Below are 21,893 nucleotides of genomic sequence, written 5' to 3' on the forward strand. Positions count from 1 at the left end.
TTCAATTTTATTTAATCATGTTAAATGCACTTTTCGATACAGGCTCTACGATTTTAAATTTATTTTATTAAACTACGATATTGAATTTACGATATTCGGCATACGATATTCAATTTCCCTTTTAATTTCGTATTTGTATTTTTTACATCTAAAATAAATTTACGATATTCAATTAACTTTTCGATACTGATTCTACGATATTAACTTTACTCTATTCTAGTAACGATATTCGGTTTACGATACACATGTAGCAATTCCCCACTTCACTTACGATATCGCTCTAATTTTTCTTCGCCTAATCTACGATATTCAACTATGGATCTACGAAGATGTATCTTCTACTCACACTGTGATACCACTCCACACGCGTTATCGCCGGATTGGCCTTCACATCGCACTCCAAATAGACATCCGATCCCTTAAGCAGATTATTCGGATCCAGAGGAGCTCCCAGATTCAGGTTGACAATGGGTGCATCTGCAAATGTTCGAGAAATGAGCATACAAAGGGCCCTCTACTGCACTGATGACCTCTACGTACGTGTCACGTTCAGCATGCGCGAGTCCTTGAGGTAGAGACCCGTGTTGCCATTGCCCAGCGTGGTCATCACCGTGGTGTGACCCTCTTGGAGCTGCTGCGACGTAATGCCCGCACTCAGGGAGATGGAGCAGACCACCTGCCGTTCATTGTCCTCCGGTACGGGTATAAGCATTAGCTCCGAAATTGTGGTATTCCCATCAGCAGAGGTCTAAGCGGAGAGTTCCACATAATTATCGGAATCATCTGAGCGATGATGATGAAGATGACTTACAGATTGCGTGGCTCCTTTTAGGATCTGTCCAGCCTTCGACCAAATGATGTGCGGCGGTGGACGAGCACCGATGGCAGTGCAGGTGACGTGGGTGCGAGTGCCAGCCACCACTGCATGATTGAGACCCTGCAGCAGCAGATTGAGCGGAGGAACTATGAAAGGAGAATATTTAAAGTTAGAAGAGGTTACCACCACATGATTCTATTAGTTTTATGCAGCCCCTGGGCTATTGGTCTGCCATCGGGCGAGTGATTAAGTTTACGATATTCAGTTATGGCCCCACAAGGACAGCAGAGCCCACAAAATTCATCTGCATATTCCAAGGCTTCTCGTTTCCGCCGCATCTGCGCATATGGGCGACCTTTATGGAAATGTTCATTATTTATGACACACATTTTATTATGCCCATCATTGGCCGCAACCGCCATGGGACCCACAATACGATTATCATGCGAGACCTCTACGTCGCCCGCATAACCATAAATGTGCATGAATGTAAGGTGAGTCCTTGCGCGTCCTCACAAAACTTTAATTACATTAATTTCCATGCGAAATGTCACGCCCACTCGCCCACACCCAAGCCACCCTCTGACTGTCCTTGAACTGTCCTGCTCTGGCAAGCCCCAAAAAAGAAGAGGAATGGAATTATATTTAAAGAGTACACAACTTACGATTCAAGTCGAGGATTACTTTCTTCGAGAGGGCCGGCACCACATGCCCATTGGTGGCCTGGCAGGTGTACATCTGAAGGGAGAATTCAATGATTTATACAGACATTATTGCAATGATTGCCAATTAGTAGTAACAATATTCCATAAAACAGATCAGGAGATGATAAATCAAGCTGCTTAACATTTATTTCTAATTACTGCAACACGACCACTCGCCAAGACTAATCAATTATGCCCCAAGCTCCCTCTCTCTCTCTCTCTCTCTCTGCGGCCAGACACACAGAAATTGAGACCAAAGAGTTCAAATGGTACAAACGGTTGGTAAATGTACGACCATCTCCAGCTACGAGTATTTTCTGGATATTAGTGGTTGCCCGTAACCCGATACTCTTTGGGCCCATATACATTTCGGCCAGTTTATTGGGCCAAAACCGAAAATTGTAACGTTGTCGAGCCATCAAAATATTTGCATAACTTTTGGGGCAGCACAAGTCTCGTTTCTCGATTGGAAAATAAGGTCATTAATTTCCATTTGGTTACACAATATGTACGATAGTCAGGGTAGTCGTATTGGGGCAGGTAGGGGGTCCAGAGGGTCATCAAAGTGCCTCTCTAGGTGTTTATTAATCTCGAACGGTTCTTGCGTTGTCTGTTTTCCATTTGAATCGATTGACTCCCAATCGAAAGCAATCAAATTTGATGGTTAATAATTGATTTATGGTTCGTTTATACAGTGTTTTCAAATTGTTATGCTTTAATTACCATTTTATAGATATGCATGACGGTACTAGCATATCATTGTTCTATTAACGATACTCCACTTATAACATTCATTTGAAGATATTTCACCGAGGTTATTCCACTTTTAATTTCCAAAACAGCATCACTCAATCATCGTCCATCAATATTCCAACTGTTTTCAGTTCATTGATAGATTTTCTCTGGTTTTAAGATTTTTTTTAATGGGTTTTAGCCACTAGAATACATTCGAATTTGTCATCTCTATGCTCCACTTATCTTTATGTCTCGTGATATTCCACCTCTTCACAGTGTCCATTCAACCGTCCGAGGTTTAAGCCAATAACTTTTGGTATTACATGACCAGCATTCAAGTGATTCCAATCCCTGGACACAAAAGATGGTGGGCAGGCCTACTGGATGTATGGTCGGGGCAGGAGCAAGCGCATCTGAATGGTGGGATTAGTGCGGCACAACAATAATGTTCATTACATGGACCCCGAGGGAAATCCGCTTAGAATCAACAGAACCAAACAGAACACAGAGCGGAGAGAGGAGAGAGAGGGCAACCACAAGCCACCCAGGGAATGCAGGCAGTTGCATTTGATTTCTATTAGTCATTGTGCGGTCGTGGCGGTCCCGCTTGCCACACGGACCGCTGTCGTTAATGGTGGCCGCTTTTCATTGTGGCACACCGAAAATAAATGGCCAGCGGTGCTCTGGGACCAGGAGAGAGCATTGTGCTAGCCGAGAATGAAGGCTTTGTTCCATTCAGAGCGAGAGCCGTAAATATGGCTTACGATATTCGGAGTAGGCCGCCAGCAACAAAGGCCAGTTGACCCGAAGAGGTCACTTACCGTCAATAGATCCTTCCGCTGGATGTTCTTCAGGCGCAGGACATTGCGCACCGAGCCGTCGGGCAGCACCTGAAAGGAGTCGTCGATGAGGGCATGTTCGCGCCACCACGAGACCCTCGGCGGTGGCACTCCACCGCTCGACAGACACGTCAAGTCGATGCTATCGCCCTCGAGGTAGGGCCCCGCTGTCTGGTCGCGTATCTCGGCCCCGTGATGATCCAGTATCGTTAGCTGTGTGGGTGGCACTACATTGGGGAAGATGTCAGTTAGTTATGCCACTCCTGAGGAGGGGGGAGAGGACGGGGGTACCCACCTAGAACTGTCACATTGATGCGCCAATTCCGTGTTGGTGACTTGTGAAAGTCCACGCGGCACTTGTAGAGACCCGCGTCCACAGTCTGGATATTCTTGATGCGCAGTGCGGGCGGATTTGTGTCGTAGTGGAAGTGGGCCTTCTTGTTGAACACCGTGTCATCAGCCCAGGGTATGGCCTGATGCAGGGGTCGTCCGCGGGCATCAAAGCTGCGGAATTAAGGGAAACACATAATTTAATCAAATGCAGAACCAGTGGAAGGAAAGAAAACAACTGCAGGACTATGGAGAGTCTTGGAATCTATCTTCAAAATTAACTCAAAGAAGTTCCTAGAGAAAACCCTAGGAAAACATAGACAGAACCTAAGAGAACTATGACAAGGAGTGAATATATTTATTGAATGAAGAGAGCTTCGCCAATCACTGATAGAACCAAGGAATGATGTGCAAAGGAGAATGAGTAACGGCCAAATCGTTCAGCAAAGAAAACCCCAATAAATTGCAGTATAAATTTCTTTGTTAACATTCCCTCTCAAGGCCTCCTCCCTTCCCTCAAATAAACCTTCTATCGCCATGCTCCGACAATTAATTGAACATAAAATTGAGTTCCCCAATAAAAGAGCCCTTTTGACACGTTTTAGACAAAAACACACCTTGCGTTCTCCAAGGGCCGGGCCAAAATTGTGTTGGGCCATTGGGCCATTGGTTCATTGATTTTATTGTTCAAACAATTGAGGAGACAGCGACGGACAACCAGTGAAATGTGTGTCAAATCCAGGGTATCCACTAAAAATAGAATACTTAATTAGCTTTCGCCTTGGGGCCGACAACAACTACATACGTATTTCCAGAGACCAGATACAGTGCAGCCAATGGCCGCCGAAAGACAACTTTGTTTTTATTGTTATGGCCAAGTCGGGCGTTTTTTTTGTTTTATGGCCCTCTGTGTTCTATGCATTTTGACAAAGTGCCGCATTAAATGTCAACGGAGCCCCCAAGGCTCCCCTCTATCTGCCAGCTAAATCGTTAAATGCATTTACAGAACTTTTGATTTCCATTTGGCTTTCGTTTTTTTTTTTATTCCCTGACTTTTTTTTAGAATTTTTAAATGGTCACATCTAAATTGGTTTTCATTCTCTTTTTTTATACATTTTTGTATACCCATTGGGTGTACAGAACGTGGGGGTGTATTGTCTTTGTGGATGGCAATCGAGAAAGGCAAAAAATCCACTCACGCAACGCGCTCTCTTTTCGGGACTTATTTTTGCTCAGTCAACAGCTGGCTTCGTTGTGATTGGTTGGGTGTTCAGTTCAAGAGTATGAATAAGACCCGAAAGGGAGGGAGTGGTCCCTTCCGTAATTAAAATAATTTTTGAGTAAGAATCAAGAAGAAACTCTTCATAAATGTCAACCAAACTATCTATTTCATCATATTTTCTGAAGCTATAGCCATCACAATAAACAGGGTATCCTTTAGTCGGACTATCCCCATTTCTTCTTTATTTTGTTCATTTTTTCAGCACTTTTGTTGACCATTTTCCGAGTTAATTGGAAGAAACTTTATTTCTGGTTGGATTTAAACCTTTGAGTGAAAACATGGGAAATTATTTTGCTTTTTCCCGATAGTTAATGCCATTGCGTAAAGTCTGTAGAAGTGCACTTTTCCATTTTCCATTTTCCGTTTTGTAATTCGATAAATTAATTGATCAATTTAGCGCTTGTTCTGTTCTGTTTCGCCTTGCGGCTTAAGCGGATTCTCATTTTTTTTTTATATGTCCATTTGTATACTTTTTGTTTCACTTTGTTTTCCACGAGAATTAAATGTTGTTGTTGTTGTTTTTTTGCTTTCGTTGGGTGTTTTTTTGTGGCTTTAAGTTGCTTTAGCATTAAAATTTCGTTTGGTGACTTTTGGGTGATAAAAATCCATCCACATGGAAACATTTTAAATTCTCTCTGAAATTCCCTCGCACTGAGTAATGGGAAAAATCTGTTCTTTAAAAAAAAGAGAATCCAGTTAAAGTTCAGTTGTGAAAACTTTACACGATTATCGCCACAGATTATCTCACATTTTGAATAGATCAGATCACGGGGTCCCCCATTTCTGGGCTCTCTCGGGATGATTTATCATTGGAGCCCACAAAAAAACATTGAGAAATGCACTCGAAAAGCCAAAGACAACAATGGAACACGGGATTAAGTGGCACAAGATGGATGGGATATTTGCTAATGGATTTTAAAGATAATTAAATTATGTTCCAAGAAGTGGGAGCGAGAGAGAGAGAGAGAGAGAAGAAAGCATACCTTGCTGCATGAGGGGCAAAAGACAAGAGGCGAAAGGTTATCCCATGGGTTATCCATGGCAATTGGAAAACAAATTTCTCATGCAATTAATCTCTCGACCTTTTGCCAGAGCGTTTTTGGCCATATTGAAATTTCCAGCACGCAAAGAGAACCACAACAGACACAGAAACAGAAAGAGAAGAAAATTTATGAAGTGTAGAAAAAGCAAATTAAAATTGATGGAAAACAATAAAGAAATGCGGGCGGGTGGAAAGTATACAAACCGAGAGGTGGAGATATCTGCATAAACCCCAACTTTATGCCGTCATAAAAGCTGAAAGCGGCTACCGCTACCTCCCCACCCAACGCCGCACATTTTTCCACCATTTCCCTCTCACGTTCGACTGGCTGTGGTAATTGCAATCGCCGCCAGCGAGGTCGCACTGTGGACCACATGAATGCACATCCTCCAGCGTGCGCATTGACACTTTGACTTGACGACCTCCATCGATTTTTCGGTACATACCCTTTAAAGAGGGCATTGTCTGTGAGTCCAAGTGTTTATTAGGCAAAAGAGGAACGATTTTTCGAGGAAAAATTCTAGAAAATTCTGTCAGAGAAAAGCTGCATCTTTAAGGGTATTCAAAGCATCTAGAAGCTCGCGACTCATTCAAAGAAAAAAAGAAATAAATTGAATGGAAAATAAAATACAAAAAAAATCAATTTCTGGTCTATTGCGCATCTGTCTGCTTTCTTCGTTGAAGCTCTCTGCCTTGTTGGCTTTTCCTGGAAAATGGCAAAGGGAAGCACACACAAAAATAATATAAAAAGTGAGTTGCCAACGAGCGACCTTTGAACCGAATTGCTGCGCTGCCAATCAGCCAGTCAGCCAGTCAGTGGCTATATGTAATGTTACCTATCTACCAATTCTGTGTGCCTCCTGCCACACCCCCTAACCTTTCGCCTGTGCACCCTATACCATCACTCACTCACATGTTCACCCTCTCCCACAATCACCTTTCACCCCCCCCCAGTCCCTCAGCCCACCAACCTTGTGACATTTCCTGGCCCACTGCCTTACAAAATACCGAGTATTTTCTTCGCTTTTTCGTTTCCCTTCCCTGATGATGAGCTTGTTAAAAATTGTTTAGGAACCAGGTTAAGGGGGGAGGGGGGGGGGGGGGGGAACGAGTATAGAGAGCCCACACCCCTCGCCCCCCTTCCATCGGTGCACGTAGGTAGGTTCTTCTGTGTAAATAATGTTTATATCGTCAAATTCAACATAAATGCCTCACGTTAATAGAATTTATAATGAGACCTCTGCCCCTCTCTACATCCAATACTGAGACGTTCGATTCATAATTGGCTGAAATTCCCAATGGAATCGAAACCGTATTCCTTCTGGGTATTTGGCTAAACAAAATATTAAGTGAAATTCATTTAGCTGACACTTTAGAGGGGTGTTACTGTGCAATAATCTCATGGGGGAGCCGACAGGGAAGGTGTTTCAAATTCTTGAAATTGAGTAAAGGGGATTTGGGGCATATTTTAAAAGAGATTTGGGGGGCCGGCGGGGAGGGGAATTTTGAAGCTTATTTCTTGGATAAAAGTACATACAGGGAGGGAAATTGTAAAGTCTATTCCATGGCGAAGGTATAATTAAGATTCACAAGGGAAGCCAGAGATTCATTCATTTTTCACTCCTACATTTTCTACTTCCTAATAGATGAACTCTTAAGATGTTCTCTTAAGTCTTCTACTTACGTATAGATGGGCTTCACATTGCCCTGACGATACCAGATGACCAATTGGACCTTGTCCGCAATCATTGTCCCCGGCAGCAGATCGCAGGGTAGCGCCACCTCCGAGCCCACGGCAGTGAGTACCTCCGATAGGGGTCCTGCAAAAAGATACGAAAATGTATATAGATATTAGCAAATGGTACAAGCACGTATATCTACAAATAAAGTATATATTTTTAATGTGGAGCATCCCCTCTTTCTCTGGACTTTTGGATGTGCTATTATCGTGTTGTTTTCGGGGGTTGTGGCTTCACTTAATTGAAATATGTGAACTCTGACCTGACCCTGGACCCCCCTTCTCTTGCTCCGTGTACCTTTGTGTACGGACAAAACTATAAATTGACTGACAGCTTGATTTCCCTTTGATGATAAGAGCCCCACAGTCGTCGCTGAAAGGGTTTGTTGGAGACGACAACAGTCGCATTGTGCGGATTCCAACATGGAGACATCATCATCGCAGACAACGTCGTAGCAGTGTCACCTCACAGCGAGTGGCGCCTCCACAGCCATCAACATCGATGGCATGCCATGCGATGGCACGGCGCTGTGCGTGCCTCTCGGCCCAGGGGAGCGCGGGGGGGGGAACCTGGAGCTTCAATTAGTTGTGCAGCCCCCCTCTGGAGATGGGCGCGTGACACGTCCATGGAGACCTCACGCTGGCTGCTCTTCCACCATTCCACTTCAGGGTGTTGCCTCTTTCTGGGTGTCGTGGAGCGATTGGTATGTGTATTTGGTACTACCAAAAGGCATTGTAATTATACAAATTATATTTTCCATATTTCGTATTGCAACACCAACAGCAGGGCGTTGTCGTACGTGCCTATATGTGGCATGCCAGCCACTCCGCTCCCATGAACGTTTATGTTGAATGAATGCCTTTCCAAAATATTAATCAATACTTTATCTAGATTAGCTGCTCCGCTCTCCCCGCTCTTGTGGAACCTTCTTCCTTTTCTGGCGCTCTCTTTCCCGCTCTTTTGGCAACGAAATTCAATTATTTTAATGCATTTTTATTCCTTTAATGGGGGGGACTTTTTAATGATTGACGGGTAAATTATTACCCGATTTGGGGATATGTGGCATCTGGCAAATAGAGGATATAGGAAATGGTGGCTTTTTAAGCTAATTAATGTAAATTAAATGATGGACTGAATGGCACATAAATGGATTGAAATTGTTGTTGTTGAAGGGAAATGGATGTAGAGTGGGATTAAAATGTGAATAGGGCACGGAATGAGAGTTTAAGGGAATAGTAAATGAATTGGAATGCAATGGGAATATTGAAAAGGGAATGAAATGGAAAGAAAATATGAATGGAAAGCATGTAAATTGGGAATGGAATTGGAATAATACAATAATGATAAAGAAACAAAAGTTGGAATGCAACAGAAACTTAACGAGAAGGGAATTCAATGGAAATGAAACAGGGATACGAATGGACAACATTGAAATGGGAATGGAAGGAAAGAACAGGCATATATTGAGATGGGAATGAAATGGGAAGAAAATCAGAATAGAATGCGTATAAAATGGGAATGGAATGGGAATAAAACAACAATGATACGATAATGAAATTGAAAAAAAGTAGAAATATAATCAGTAGGCAATTTAATGGCAATGAAACAGTGATCCGAATGGAATTATACCAACATTTAAATGGGAATGGAAAGAAGTAACAGGAATATATCTAGAAGGGAATGAAATGCGAAGCGTAGAAACAAGAAAGCATAGAGAGCTAGTAATAAATATTAGTATAAATTAGATCCGAAGGAACAGCCTCGACATGTGTGCCTGCAATTGGACATGGTATTGGATTAACCATAAATATCCCATAAGCGGTTTCTCGCCCAATACAATTACAAGAATTTCTTAATGAGAAACCCCCAGACCAGGCATGCCCCAAAATGTCGATCGTTCCTGCCACTCACTCCTCGCTGCCCCGTTCGTTAGCGTTTCCGGATTTCCGAGCCATAAGTAACATTTGCCATTAGGCAATCGCAATCCTCCTCCAGCGATATGCATAAACACACTTAAACAAATTAAGGGCCCTTGGCCCCCGAGAGGGCTTCGAGAGGCGCCACAGAAAAAGAAAAAAAATAAAGCCCCAAACCGACGCGACGCGAAGCAATTGGTAATCGGATGAATGATATAATTCATTGAGGGCCCCAAATGCAATTTGTTATGGCACCGCAATGAAAATGAAAATGGAATTTCGATTTGGATTTGGGTCAACAGATCAAAGCGATTAGGCGACGAGCAACGAAATGAGTTACAGATACAAATGGATCACCCCCTTCGCTATAGAGAAAGAGTTCAATTACTAATTGCAATCATCCGAACAAATGTTCACAGACGCACAACAAATGACGCTGAACTTTTGCAATCGATTCTGAATCAGAATGCTGTGATCTATTTCGATCTGTTTGATTTTTTGGCTCCTCTCTGACCCTCCCAAGAGATTTATTGTCACACGCTCCGAATTGGATGGATTGATATTGATTGAATGATCGCCGCCGTCGACTCTGACAGATAGAGGGAGGAGAGGGCCATTGGCTGGGGAAGTGCATTTAAGTGCCGTTCTGATTTCTATTTTTATTGGCGGGGAAATATTTTGACAAATTTCGTTGGATCTGTTGGCTGACTGATGGACATTTGGCTGCTAATGGTGCATGCAACAAATTTCCCGGCTCATGTATTCTATAATTAAGCGGAACATCGCATTGAGGCAAGCGACCGCCTGGCCAGAAACCAACGAAGCAACGAAGCGACGTGGCAAGATGTTCGTTGTTCGTTCCGTGGCCCCGATGTTGTCGCCTCATAATTGTGCCACTTAATGTGGGCGTCAACATGATATGACCAAGTTGTTTGCTTGTTTCTCGCCCCTCCCGTTTTTTCCCTGTCAAAAACACAGCGAGAGAGAGAGAGATACGAGGCTCTTGCAGTCCTCGGCGGCCGGGGACTCAATTTATGAACCAACGAAAATTTCATTCAAGTTCGTGGAACATGGGAATCATATGTCATATGCCCAATGGGTCGGAGTGCATTCGATGTTCTTGGAAATTCTCTATAAAATGTTCAATCTTTGAAGTTGTTGAGGGAGTTATCTTCCAGATGAAATCCATTCGATTTTGACAATTCGAAGGAATAAAAGTGATTAAGGAGTGGGTTCGGAGTAGAATTTGGAGGATTCCAAGCATATTGTGTGTAATTCCAGGGTGTTCTTCAGTTTTAGGAGAATTTTAGAGTAATAATCATAGATTCGGAGTAGATCTTAAGACCTTTCTAGCCACTATTTATATGATATTCGGAGTAAATTGTGCAAATGTCTTTGCTACTCAAATATATTGAAGCATTATAATACGGCAAGCTTTCGGAAATATATCCGATCAATTTCGGAGTAATTTCGGAGTAAATTCGGAGTAACTTAGAATATATTTCCTTGTATATTTACTCAACCCACAACCGAAATGCACTTAAACTCTTTCCTTGAAATACGAATCCCACTCCGAATTCCATTGCATTTTCTGCCCCATCCCCGCACCCACATTAAGCCCAGTTGCATGCCCCCCGGGTGCACAACCATTCGGAGAGCTCATTTAGAAGATTTGTGAAAACAAACAACAGGCCAAGTGGCCCGGCCCCCAACCCAAACAATTATCCAGTCCATCCGTCATCCCTGCATTTGCATCCAACGCGAGCCATCGATCTCCTTCCGAAGTTATTGATTTATTTATTTGTTTTGCCTGCAACTGTGAAAATATTTTGACAATCGCCTCAAGCGATGCCCAAGCTGCATGTCGATGAGGTAATTATTCAGATCATTTGTTGTTCGACGCCGCAGGGGGGGCGTCTCGCTCTGGGAGAAAGCACACAGTGGGCTGCATCTTTGAAGCTTTCTTCCTGGCGCCAAACAATGGCATAATAGAATGAAGAAAAAAAACGAAGAAAAACGCTCGCCTATACATCAGTAAATAAATCAAATCCGAAATGTTTATGCTTTCTTTCGAACAGCAGGGAGGCGGCAGAACTACTCGCACAACAATATCTATAAATGGAATGAAATGTGGCGGGCGTGTGTGTCAATTCTTCACTAAGAGCAGAGCTGGCTCTGACAGCCGGAGACCCTGGCCAACACCTGAACGATGGGCGACAGCGGCAAACGGCAATTCGGCTAACAATTGACGACGACAAATTGCCAATGACTCAAATGACGCCATCAGCAACAGTAGCAACAACAATTTCCACAACAGTGGCTACAAAAAGTACAGCAACAGCAACAGCAACGGCAATTGTCGTAAAATGTTTTTTCTTTGATATTGGATACCCTTTTTTGGGGTATGGGTATTACGATTTTGAGCAAAGTTTTTTGCCAATAAAGGTTTTAATTTTAAGGATATCGGGCTAAATCGTTTCAGGGATCTTGAAATGTTTTATACGTTGCATAGAAGCTTTTCTATATCGTATAGCTGGAATGGTTGGTAAAAAATCCAATCTTTGTAATAAAAATATATATTGTATCTGAAGAAAACATAATCTAATGCTAGAAATATTAATTTCTCCTTTCGGAGTAATTTCGGAGTATATTCGGAGTTAATAAGGTGTAATTTTGGAAATTCGAAGTAATTTCGGAGTACATTCGGACATTATAAGGTGAAATTTCGGAAACCTCGGAGTACTTTCGGAAATTCTGAGTAATTTAGTAATTTTCGGAGTAATTTCGGAGTAACATAAAATGCATATTCATGAATTTCTGCATCGTATCCCTAACATATATCCCGCAGATCGTACAGATCCCATAGTATCTCTCAATCTGCAAGGGTATTAAATGCTTCGATTTGCTAAGCATTTACTTCCTTTGTGTCGTTTCTTTTTGTGTTCCCTTTATTTCTATATTTTCCAATATAACAACAGCAACAAAGTCTCTGTCCCTGCCTCCCACCAGTTACCCCGCCGCACCGCCTGACGCTTGTCTCTTGGGCACTGGCTCTTCCCCCCCACACCCCTCTCTATCTGCACGTGACCAATGACAATTTGCGAGCGACCGTCCATTTATGACCCGACTCAAGTATGGCTAGCGCCACGCCCCCTCCTCAGCCCCTGCTGGTCAAGTCAACAGCTTTAGTCGTTGTCGTTGTCGTCGATTTGTGCTTTAATATTTCCTGCAGGCGGCTTTTGTTGAATTTTAGGCGCCTCCATCAAAATGTCGTAGGCGGAAGTTGAAATTGCTGTTGCCTCTGCTGCTGATGTTGCCCCATGTTGGGGCATGGAGTATATTAATGTGGGATGGGGGGCGGAGAGGTAGTCATAATGCCAATAATACGATTGCCGATTGCCTTTGGCCCCAGAGTGTGGGGGTATGGTAGGGGGGCTGTGACAGGCTCACCTAAATTAAGTCCGAAATTAGCCCCGGACAGCTTCCATAATGTTCTTTTTCGATATCCATCCCACTCCCACTCCCACTCTGCCCCTAACTGCCTTTTTGCCTGCCTAATAAAGTTCTTTTGTTATTTCTTCGTCACAGGAAGTTGTAAAATATGGAAAATATGGCCATTAACGTCTCTGTTTCTGAGTAATTTCATTAGATTTTCATTAGATTAGCTCTCCCTATCTTTGTCTCTGTCTCTGTCTGTGCCTGGTGTTCCCTTGAGGGTCTCTTTTTGGAGCCTTTTTTAATAGAATTTCCTACAGAAAATGGTACGAATTATTATAAAATACTTTATGAATGTTGAAGTTCTGATAAAGTGCCCCTAAAATGATCATATACTATCGAAAAAACCGTCGATTAAGCTCGTTTAAGTGATTTTCAAGTAAGACCCTGTAATTTTGACCAACTTTAGACGTCTGAGAAGTTCCCTCGCTCTATTTTATCCCCCAATCAGTCTTTTCTAGAACTTCCCTTCGAAATTCCTCCCTCACCTGCCGCTTCGATGGCGTGTCCGACCCACATCATCTATCCGCCACACGACGGCCGTCCATTGCCTGCCCAAAAGCATAACCTTACAGGTACCTTAAATATTTCTCTATATTAATATTTATGTAACCCTGACTCCTCAGCGCCCCCGCCCCCCGCCCTCGGGCTAATATAGTTATATTATTTATAACAAACACTTCCCCGACGAGTGGCTTAACGTTTTTCCCATAATCTTGGTTGAAAAATCTCCCACTCTTTGCATTTGTGGCAGCAAAACTAATTTTATGATGGATTACTTGGCTACGGTAATGGGTGCTCCACCCCCAGTAAAGGGGGGGGCCTAGGCAGTGGCATGCACCTAACCCGAAAGTGAATTAGAAATTGAAAGGAGGCGGAGGTGGAGTGGGAGTTGGAGACGGTTGCACTTATCGCATTCGCTTCGCTGTCCATCAAATGCAGCGCCCCCTTGAGGTGTATCCCGTCTCCCCTCTACCTCTTGTCCAGTCCACTCGTAGAACGTCAGAGTGCATTCGCCTTTGTTGACATTTGTGGAAATGCAAACAGAACACGCACGCACACGGCGATAGATAACCGGACTCGGACACGGATGGATACAACAGATGCAGATACCCGTAGTCGTTGTCGTTGTCGTAGACGGAGTCGCCTTCACCTAAGCCATCACTCAAAGTGATTAGATCGTTCCTCGGGGGTAATCGAGTGCACCGAATGGGGAGGGGGGTGGGGGAGGTCGGATATTCGGGACAGATACAAGAGATATCTCGACGGATAGATAGAGGAATCCCAGACCTTTCCATTATGTGGGAGCAACAATTAGATTTCGATTTTATTGCTCAATGAAGATCCAAGGGAATGTTCGAAGAAGTCGAAATGTCGGTAAAACGTCGGGCGGAATGCACGGAATGGTTATGCTATGGTTTGTGGCCGTGTGTGCCCTTTGGTAAGTGTTCCCAGTTTTTCCCAGGTTTTAGTTTCAGTTGTAGTTCTTGCCTTTCCTTTTTACGATATTGACACGGGAAATCGTGACTTTTCCATAATGAAAGGGATTTACACGTGTTTATGGGGAGGGTCATAAATGTCTGTCTCGCTCTCTCGCTCTCTACGGCAAGGAAGTGCTCTGGCTCTCTTTTGTTGTTCAAACACTCAAAGAGCCAAAGACTCAGAAAGTCAAAATGGAATTATTATCACTGCCGCCTTCGCCTCTCTTTCACGAAGCAGACGGAGCCTTTACTTCGTGCACTCGGTCGCGCCCTGCCAAAAGGAGAAGCTTTCAGACTGCATTAGGAGACGGGCCACCAAGAACAACTGCATTGTTCCATCAGGCACTCTCTTTTGCTCTTCTCCCACTCGCACTCCCATTGCTGCCTTGCTCTCCCACTAATACTTCCATTCGCGCTCTCCCAATCCACTGCCAGTCGCACTCCCACCCGCTCTCTCACCTCTGACAAAGCTCTATCGGAGACTATCGGAGTGCTTAAGTGCTGCCGCTTCTTGGGCCAAAAAAGTTTCCATCACTTAAATTCGCTTTAAGAGAAGTGCAACCATCGGAGAGAGGGGGGCGGCTCTGTGGCAGCCTAATCGTTGTGCCACACGAAATTCATGCCGCATCAAATTACCTATCCTAGATATACTCCACTCCGAAGCCAAAGAAGATATTATGCAAAATAATATATAATTTTGATAGCACCCAATTTGAGCCTGTCATAACAAGTCCTGGCCCACCCTCCTCCACACCAAGGCCTCCCTGTGCCTTTCCCCCGTGCGGGCTTCATTCTCTTCTGAGGCGAAAAAATCGATATATGTAAAAAATGTTTGCATGACTTTAGGAAATTTAGCAAACTTTTTCTCGTTTCCTTTGTTTTCCTTTCCTTTTCTGTGGTGCTGCTATGGGGCATGCCCCAATATGAGGCTACATGGGATATGAAAAATATCTTTTAAATGCAATAAACCAACGAGAAAACGATACCAAACACGTGGTAGGGGGAGTAAGGAAGGTGGGGGGGTCTTGGTTTAGGAAAAACAAGACTCATAAAATTAATATGATATAATAAAGCAAAAATTTGCAAGCTGCCAAAACCATAACGATTGATTCTGAATTATAGCCCAAAGGCAGGACGAAAAAGAACTGGATGATATGGATAGGGGGAGGGGGAGGAGTAGCTCCGATACAAAGGCCACTTTGCCGCAATATGTTTTGCCTGGAAGGAGAGGAACGATGGAGAAATCAAATCGAATAAATAACGCGCAGCTACAAGAGAGAGACTCACACAAAAAATGCAAAACAGAGTGGGAGTACAAGAGCGGGAGAGCAGGAGAGCAGCAGAGGTATTGCATGGCAGGCAACGGTTCAAATATACCAATACCCTTTCTTCTCTGCGGTGCCAAACATTTGCTCAAAATCGTGATACCCGATACCAGCTGGCGAAGAGAAGCAGCAGCAGACGCAACCCACAAATTTTCGGCAATCAATGGCACACCAAGGAAGACAACGAGCGGGGGAGAGACGTGGCCGCAAGGAATTTCCAAGGGATTAGTTTGTCAGAGGAGAGGGGAGCTGGGAAGGGGGGGAACAGAATAGAGGGAGTGCGGTCTTCCACTTGCTCCACATCCACGCGCGCAGTGAGGGGCAGCGAGCACAAAATTAATCATGGCATTGTTCGGCGCTTTTCCAAATAATAAATACTTCAGCGCGACTATAAAATAAATTACTCAAAATCATTTCACTGTCGAAACAGTAGACGGGAGACGGGAGGCGGAGAGGAGAGCAGCCACCAGAGAGAGCGCAGCATAGGAATGGGAATTCCCTGGAACGCAGCAGCGGCAGCCGCAGCGCAGTGGATCATGACTTGAGGGATGTATGTATGTATATATGTATGTAGTGGTTCATGATCAATAGGCAGCAGGAGTGTGGAGTGTGGGGGAGAGGCGGGGGCGTGGTATGCGTGTTTGGACAGTTTTAACTTTTGGTTTCAGTTTTCCCGGTTTTCGCTGTGTGCGTGCGTCAACTTCAAATGAAAGCAAAATGTCAGGGGAATTTGTTGATCATTAATTATGTCGCACAAAAACATTTCAGCCACTTAGGGGCCCCATGAATGGGCGGCGTACGCCCGAGAGAGCACGGGGGAACGCAACAGCAAAAGTCAAAACAGCATCCAGAATCCAAGAGAAACAACTACCACGCGATCCACAAAAGAACAAAATAGCAAACACAGAAACATCATCCACAACAGTTGCTGTTGTTGAGAGAGCGGGGGAGCGGGCGGCACTTGTCAGCATCAAAGAAATAATAATAAAGCCAAGGCCCTGAGCCCAAAGCCACCCCCGAACTGTCACGCGCATTAAATTTGCTTTTCCTGCTTGTTTTTTTTACACTCCATCTTTCTAGTTCTTCTTTCACATGCATTTCTGGCTGCCTTGCTTCCTATTTCCTCACTTCCACCTGCTTCCACGAATCTCTGCTCTGCTGCTGCCGGCGTTCGTAATGATATTCCAATAAGAGTTACTTCTGAAGAGAGCAATGGTAGAGAAAGGGAGAGTGGAGAGTGGGAGAAAAAGTTTGGCAGTCAAACACAAAAAGATCATTCACTTACCAAGTAATTTAAATATTTTATAATTGCTAATTGTTAATAAAGGCAAATGTTAATGATTTTACACATATAATTAATTAATTAACATAAACAGAGCATTTACATTTACGTTACAGCTCTGTTAAAACAATTGATTGACAACATAGGTAAATGAGTGCTCTGCACTTGCTACTCCCACTCTCTCCACAAGTCGCTCTTTTTGGAAGTCGATCAGGTGAGCCGATTCTTTTAAAAGCAGAGCGCCGACGCCTCACGCTCAGTTCGCGAAAAAAAATCTCAGAGGGCAGCGGTCGGTTCGGTCACGCGAGTGTTGGTGCAAAAAAGGTGAAAAAAGGAAAACTTTAGAAAAATGCAATAAATATTGCACAAAATATTAGAAACATTTTCGCCGACGGCATTTCTCGTTAAACAAAAGAAAAGTTGCTTGCCCTCTGTACGTTTTAAGCTGTGACGCCCTTAGCTGCTGTATGCTTTAAGCTGTGACGCCTGGCCAGTACACGGAATAAATTATTTGCGCAATTAAATCAATAATGCGAATGCTTTTTTGCATATAAGTGATTAATAATCCTATAATAATGTTTTCAAATCAGCAGCAGATCAAAAAGGAGGGAATGCAGAGATGGAGCGCAAAAAGTGAACGGAGCCGCAGATAGCCTGAAATGTGTGTGCAAAAAGGAAAGCGGAAAGAGGAAGCAGTATGAAAAGCAGTGGTGAAGTGAAGTGAAGTGCAGTGCAAGTGCAAGTGAAGTGCAGTGCAAGTGAAGTGATGGAAGAGCAGTAGGAACTGGACAAAGCAAGGCTGGAAAATGAGTAACGAATTCCAAGAAATGAAAAATATAAACAATTTCTACGTTTTTTTTTCGCGTTTTATATAATGTTACACAAAATATTGCATAAAATCAAATTTCGCACAATTTTTTTCGAGTGTTATGCATATGAAAGCGATATGGCCATCATGGAAGCAAAGCGAAGGAAAAGGAAGCAGCATAAAATGAGAGAGGAAGCAAGGGTGGGAGAAGTGAAGTGCAAGTGAAGTGCAGTGCAAGTGAAGTGCAGTACAAGTGCAATTGAAGAGATGGTAAAACAGTAGGAACTAGAAAAAGCAATACTGGAATATCAGTAAATGAATATTATAAACATTTTTACCTTTTTGTCGAGTGTTATACAGTGTTATATAAAATCAAATTTCACCAAATTTTTTTCGAGTGTATATGAAAGCGAAATATGTGAGAAGGAAGAAAAGCGTCGCAAAAGAAAGCAGTATACAAGTGAAAGAATGAGAAGCAAAGCCGAAAAAAGTGGAAAAAGTGTAGTGAAGGGAAAGAAGGAGGATCAGTAGAGCAAAAAGGAGCAAGGCTGCATATTTCCCAAAACGAAAGCGAAAGCGAAAAATGTAAATAGTTTCACACAATTTTGTTTTATTTTTGTTGAATATGTATATTTTTATACAAAGTTTTATGCAAAAACGATTTTTTCCCATTTTTTCAGGTGTAATACATTGTTATACAACGAAGACAATTTTGTTGCCACACATCGCAAAAAGTGAAGCGAAACTGGATGAAGAAAAAGCTTTTCCTGGCACACGTATGTACGTAGTTCCATACATTTTCCATACAATATTTTAAAAATCCAGCCAGAATTTTTCTCCCAAAACAACTATTGAGAGAGCACTCTCTTGGAACACCTCGTCCCATATATATATGTACACTTTGTCACACGCTCTCTCTCTCTCTCTCTTTTTCTCCTAGCCAATTCCTTTTGCAATTTTCAAGGCTCCCACCTCCCCCTCCTCCTCTCTCTATCTCTCTGGCTCGTTGACAGCTTTAAGCCCTACCGATTTATGTGGAATTGAAACTAAATTTCATGTGCATATTTTTGCTGGATTTTCACCATTTCACTTTTATATTTTCCTCCTCGAACCGCTAGAAAAACTGGAACAGCAATATCACAATTTTTTGTTTGTTCTTTTTGGTTCGTATTATTATTTTTGTTTTTATTGCATTCGGGTTTTTCATCTCCCTCCCATTTTTGGCGGCGCACAGCCACTTCCGCTCCAAAGTTTTTTTTCGTTTTAATTTTTGTTGCTTTTGGAGCTAGATGGGGGAGGGGGGGGGGGCGGTATATTTATACGTCAGCGCCTGTCTGCCACCACTCCCCCACCCAGTGGCTGCCCAACTCCCTCTCCCTTTCCTTCTAGTAAAATATTGCCTTAGTCTCGGGGTTTTTTTCTTTTAATTTGGAGCAAAATGTCAAAAAAGCAACACAAAAAATTAAGTAAACAAACTATAAAAGCAGATTATAAAGATCCATAAACAACGTCTCTCTGCAACGGCGACGGCGACGGCAACGGCAACGCAGATATGCAAATGAAAACTGGGGAAAACTGTGGAGAGGGGGGGCCGGAAAACTAGCTTGAATCGTTGATAACTTCATTAACAAATTAAGGCGGTGGGGGCGGGGCAGGGCAAAGATAGGACACGGGACAGGGGACAGTGGACAGGGGGGGAGCGCAACTAATTTGTAAATTATTCGTATATTGTCAAGCGTTATTCATGAATATTCAAGCATATTCATGCTTGGCGTCTCATAAAATGCACTCTTCAAAAGCGGGAGATAAATGAAGAGAGGGAGGAGGGGAGAAAGAGAGACAGAGAGATAGAGAAAGGAAGCAGCAGTCTTATTGTTTAGAGACCACCCATCAATCGCCTTGGGGAAAAACCGAGCATATTTATGGGTAGGAAATGTCTCTAATTTGTAAACCTCATCCAACACACGTGCGCTCTCTCTCTCTCTCTCTCTCTCTCTCTCATCATACTCTCTCTCTCTTGCTCTCCATCTGTGTCGCTCTGTTTCTCTGACAGATAATTTGTCAGATAATGGCTCATCTATCAGTTTTCTCGACAAGATTGATGGCTGGATAATGCGATTGATAAATCTCCATTATTTCGAGAGCATCCTTTTTCCTTTTTTCGAGTTAATTTTGAGAGAAAAGCGATTCGGCGAAGGACTCTCGACAATGATTTGATTTTTGGCCATGTCACTTGCCATGTCATTCCCCCTCACCCAGAGTGGGGAGCAAGAGAGAGACAGAGAGGTGATTTCTCTGGTGATTTCCACCAGCACGCCCACCATTTATCATTGGGCCCAAAACGAAGGTAGAACATAAGTGACTCCAAACGACAGGCCAAGAGAAATTGTGGCACAGCAATAAAATTGTCTACTGATTGGCCTCATCATTCGATAGATGGATGGAATGGATGGGGAATGGATATGAATGGTACTCACATTCACATTCACATTCACAGCTACCATTGTGATGGAAATGCGGGGACACGTGACTCCGAATCTCTCTCTCTCTCTCTCTAGCTCTTTAGAGCTCTTTGAAGAGGCATGGCATCCATAAAGATTCACCAATTGATTTTAGATCAAATTCAACGCTTTAATGCGATTGGTTTTGTGTTTCATTGGGAAGGGAGAAGAGAGGATGATATTAACCTTCAAACAATTTTATCACATTTCAAGAATAAATCTTTATTTATTTGCCATTTGAATGGCTTGCCCTCTCACATTCTGTGATCTCTCATGAGAGATCCTTAAACTTTATATTCCTTAGATATATTGTATTACCTATCCCCAAGAATACCATTCTTCTATCATATATGTTTATATTTATAAATAAAAGAAGCTCAATTCCTAGGTTTTTAGCTGAAGAAAGTGATTTCTCTTTTTAATCATTCGGCTATTTCTATGAATATCTCTGATAAATTTCTCCTCTATTTGCAGGATATTTTCATGTTCTTCTTAAAGATTCCCACCAATAACCACCCCCGCCAAGGCACTAAAAATTTATTGAAGTGTTTCCCACTGTGTGTATCCAATTAGTTTTCCATTTCCCGATTTGGATTTTCATGACACATAATTTTCCTAAATTACCAAAAAAAATAACACAAGAGGGAGGGCTATCGATCAAGGGATTATTATTGTTTTTCCACAAAGTTAAAGGAAAGGAAACTAGGGATTTTTCTTGGCCATGTCCATGCTGGAAAAACAATGAAAATGGTTAAAAATACCAGAAAATAATAATATATACATATGTATAAAATAAACAAGGAAAAAACATCAAAGGAAAGGGCGAGAGAGAGAGAGAGAGAGAGAGAGAGAATGTGGGAAGGCGGAAAATCGCTTATGCAGGAAGCACTTTTCTTTAGAGCTCCTTTGCCAGAGATTTTCCCATGCAGCAGAGCGCGGAAAGTGAAGCTCTTATCCACTAACCCACTCGCACTTCTAGGGCTCTCCTCCCCTTCTGTGTTTGCCCCCTCCCCACTCTTTTTCCTGCCGTCCTGCCGTCCTGCTGTGTGTGTGGTGGAACCCCCTTCTCCTTGCATTCCCTGCTGTGTGGGAACGTGATTTCAGCATAATTTCGTATATCAGCGCATAAATGGAGCATGCCACAGAGGCGCGCACACACACAAACATACCGCACCCCCAACCCTGAACAAAAAAAAAAAGGACGAAAGGACACTTCTCTCAAATCCACAGTCAGGGCTACAGACAACCCGAAGGCCCAGATGGAGACCGAGAGACACACGGCGACTGCACTTTTAGCAGTTTATTGTGGCAGAAGGTCTGCGAGGCAGGCCGCAGAGACTAGTGTGAGTGGCATGCACCACAGAGACTAGTCCCCCCCCCCAAAGGACTGGGTCAAGTACATTACAGGGGAAAAAATCCGCTGAAAAATCTCCACAAAAACAAAATATGAGAGCATCCATTCGGTTCGAGATCGAATGTGGGGTACGGTGCGGGCCAGACGGCTTACAACGTCAAAAGTGATGAAAATGAGGCCAAAAGCATATGAGGAAAAGGGCGGAAAGAAAAGTTGGAGATGGCTCAGAGCAGGGAAATAGAC

The 21,893-nt window shown here is 43.1% G+C and overlaps 1 protein-coding gene and 1 long non-coding RNA gene across 3 annotated transcripts in view; one reads left to right on the forward strand and one right to left on the reverse strand.

The window, feature by feature from the left end:
- Positions 1-21,893, reverse strand: part of LOC108159179 — a 49,757-nt gene that overhangs the window by 6,917 nt on the left and 20,947 nt on the right. Inside the window, exons 3-9 of the mRNA XM_017292228.2 lie at positions 7,434-7,569; positions 3,391-3,599; positions 3,078-3,322; positions 1,483-1,555; positions 812-963; positions 541-748; positions 347-477 (exon numbers count right to left, since the gene is read on the reverse strand). Coding sequence (XP_017147717.1) covers positions 347-477; positions 541-748; positions 812-963; positions 1,483-1,555; positions 3,078-3,322; positions 3,391-3,599; positions 7,434-7,569 — 1,154 coding nt within the window. The remainder of the gene's footprint in view (positions 1-346; positions 478-540; positions 749-811; positions 964-1,482; positions 1,556-3,077; positions 3,323-3,390; positions 3,600-7,433; positions 7,570-21,893) is intronic.
- LOC117187737 overlaps positions 17,260-21,893 on the forward strand; it is an 89,582-nt gene continuing 84,948 nt past the window's right edge. For both annotated transcript variants that reach the window (XR_004472336.1, XR_004472337.1), the window contains exons 1-2: positions 17,260-18,380; positions 18,476-18,575. This is a non-coding gene — a long non-coding RNA (uncharacterized LOC117187737). The remainder of the gene's footprint in view (positions 18,381-18,475; positions 18,576-21,893) is intronic.

This window comes from Drosophila miranda, chromosome 3 (assembly GCF_003369915.1).
Source record: "Drosophila miranda strain MSH22 chromosome 3, D.miranda_PacBio2.1, whole genome shotgun sequence".
Classification (NCBI taxonomy): Eukaryota; Metazoa; Arthropoda; class Insecta; order Diptera; family Drosophilidae; genus Drosophila; species Drosophila miranda.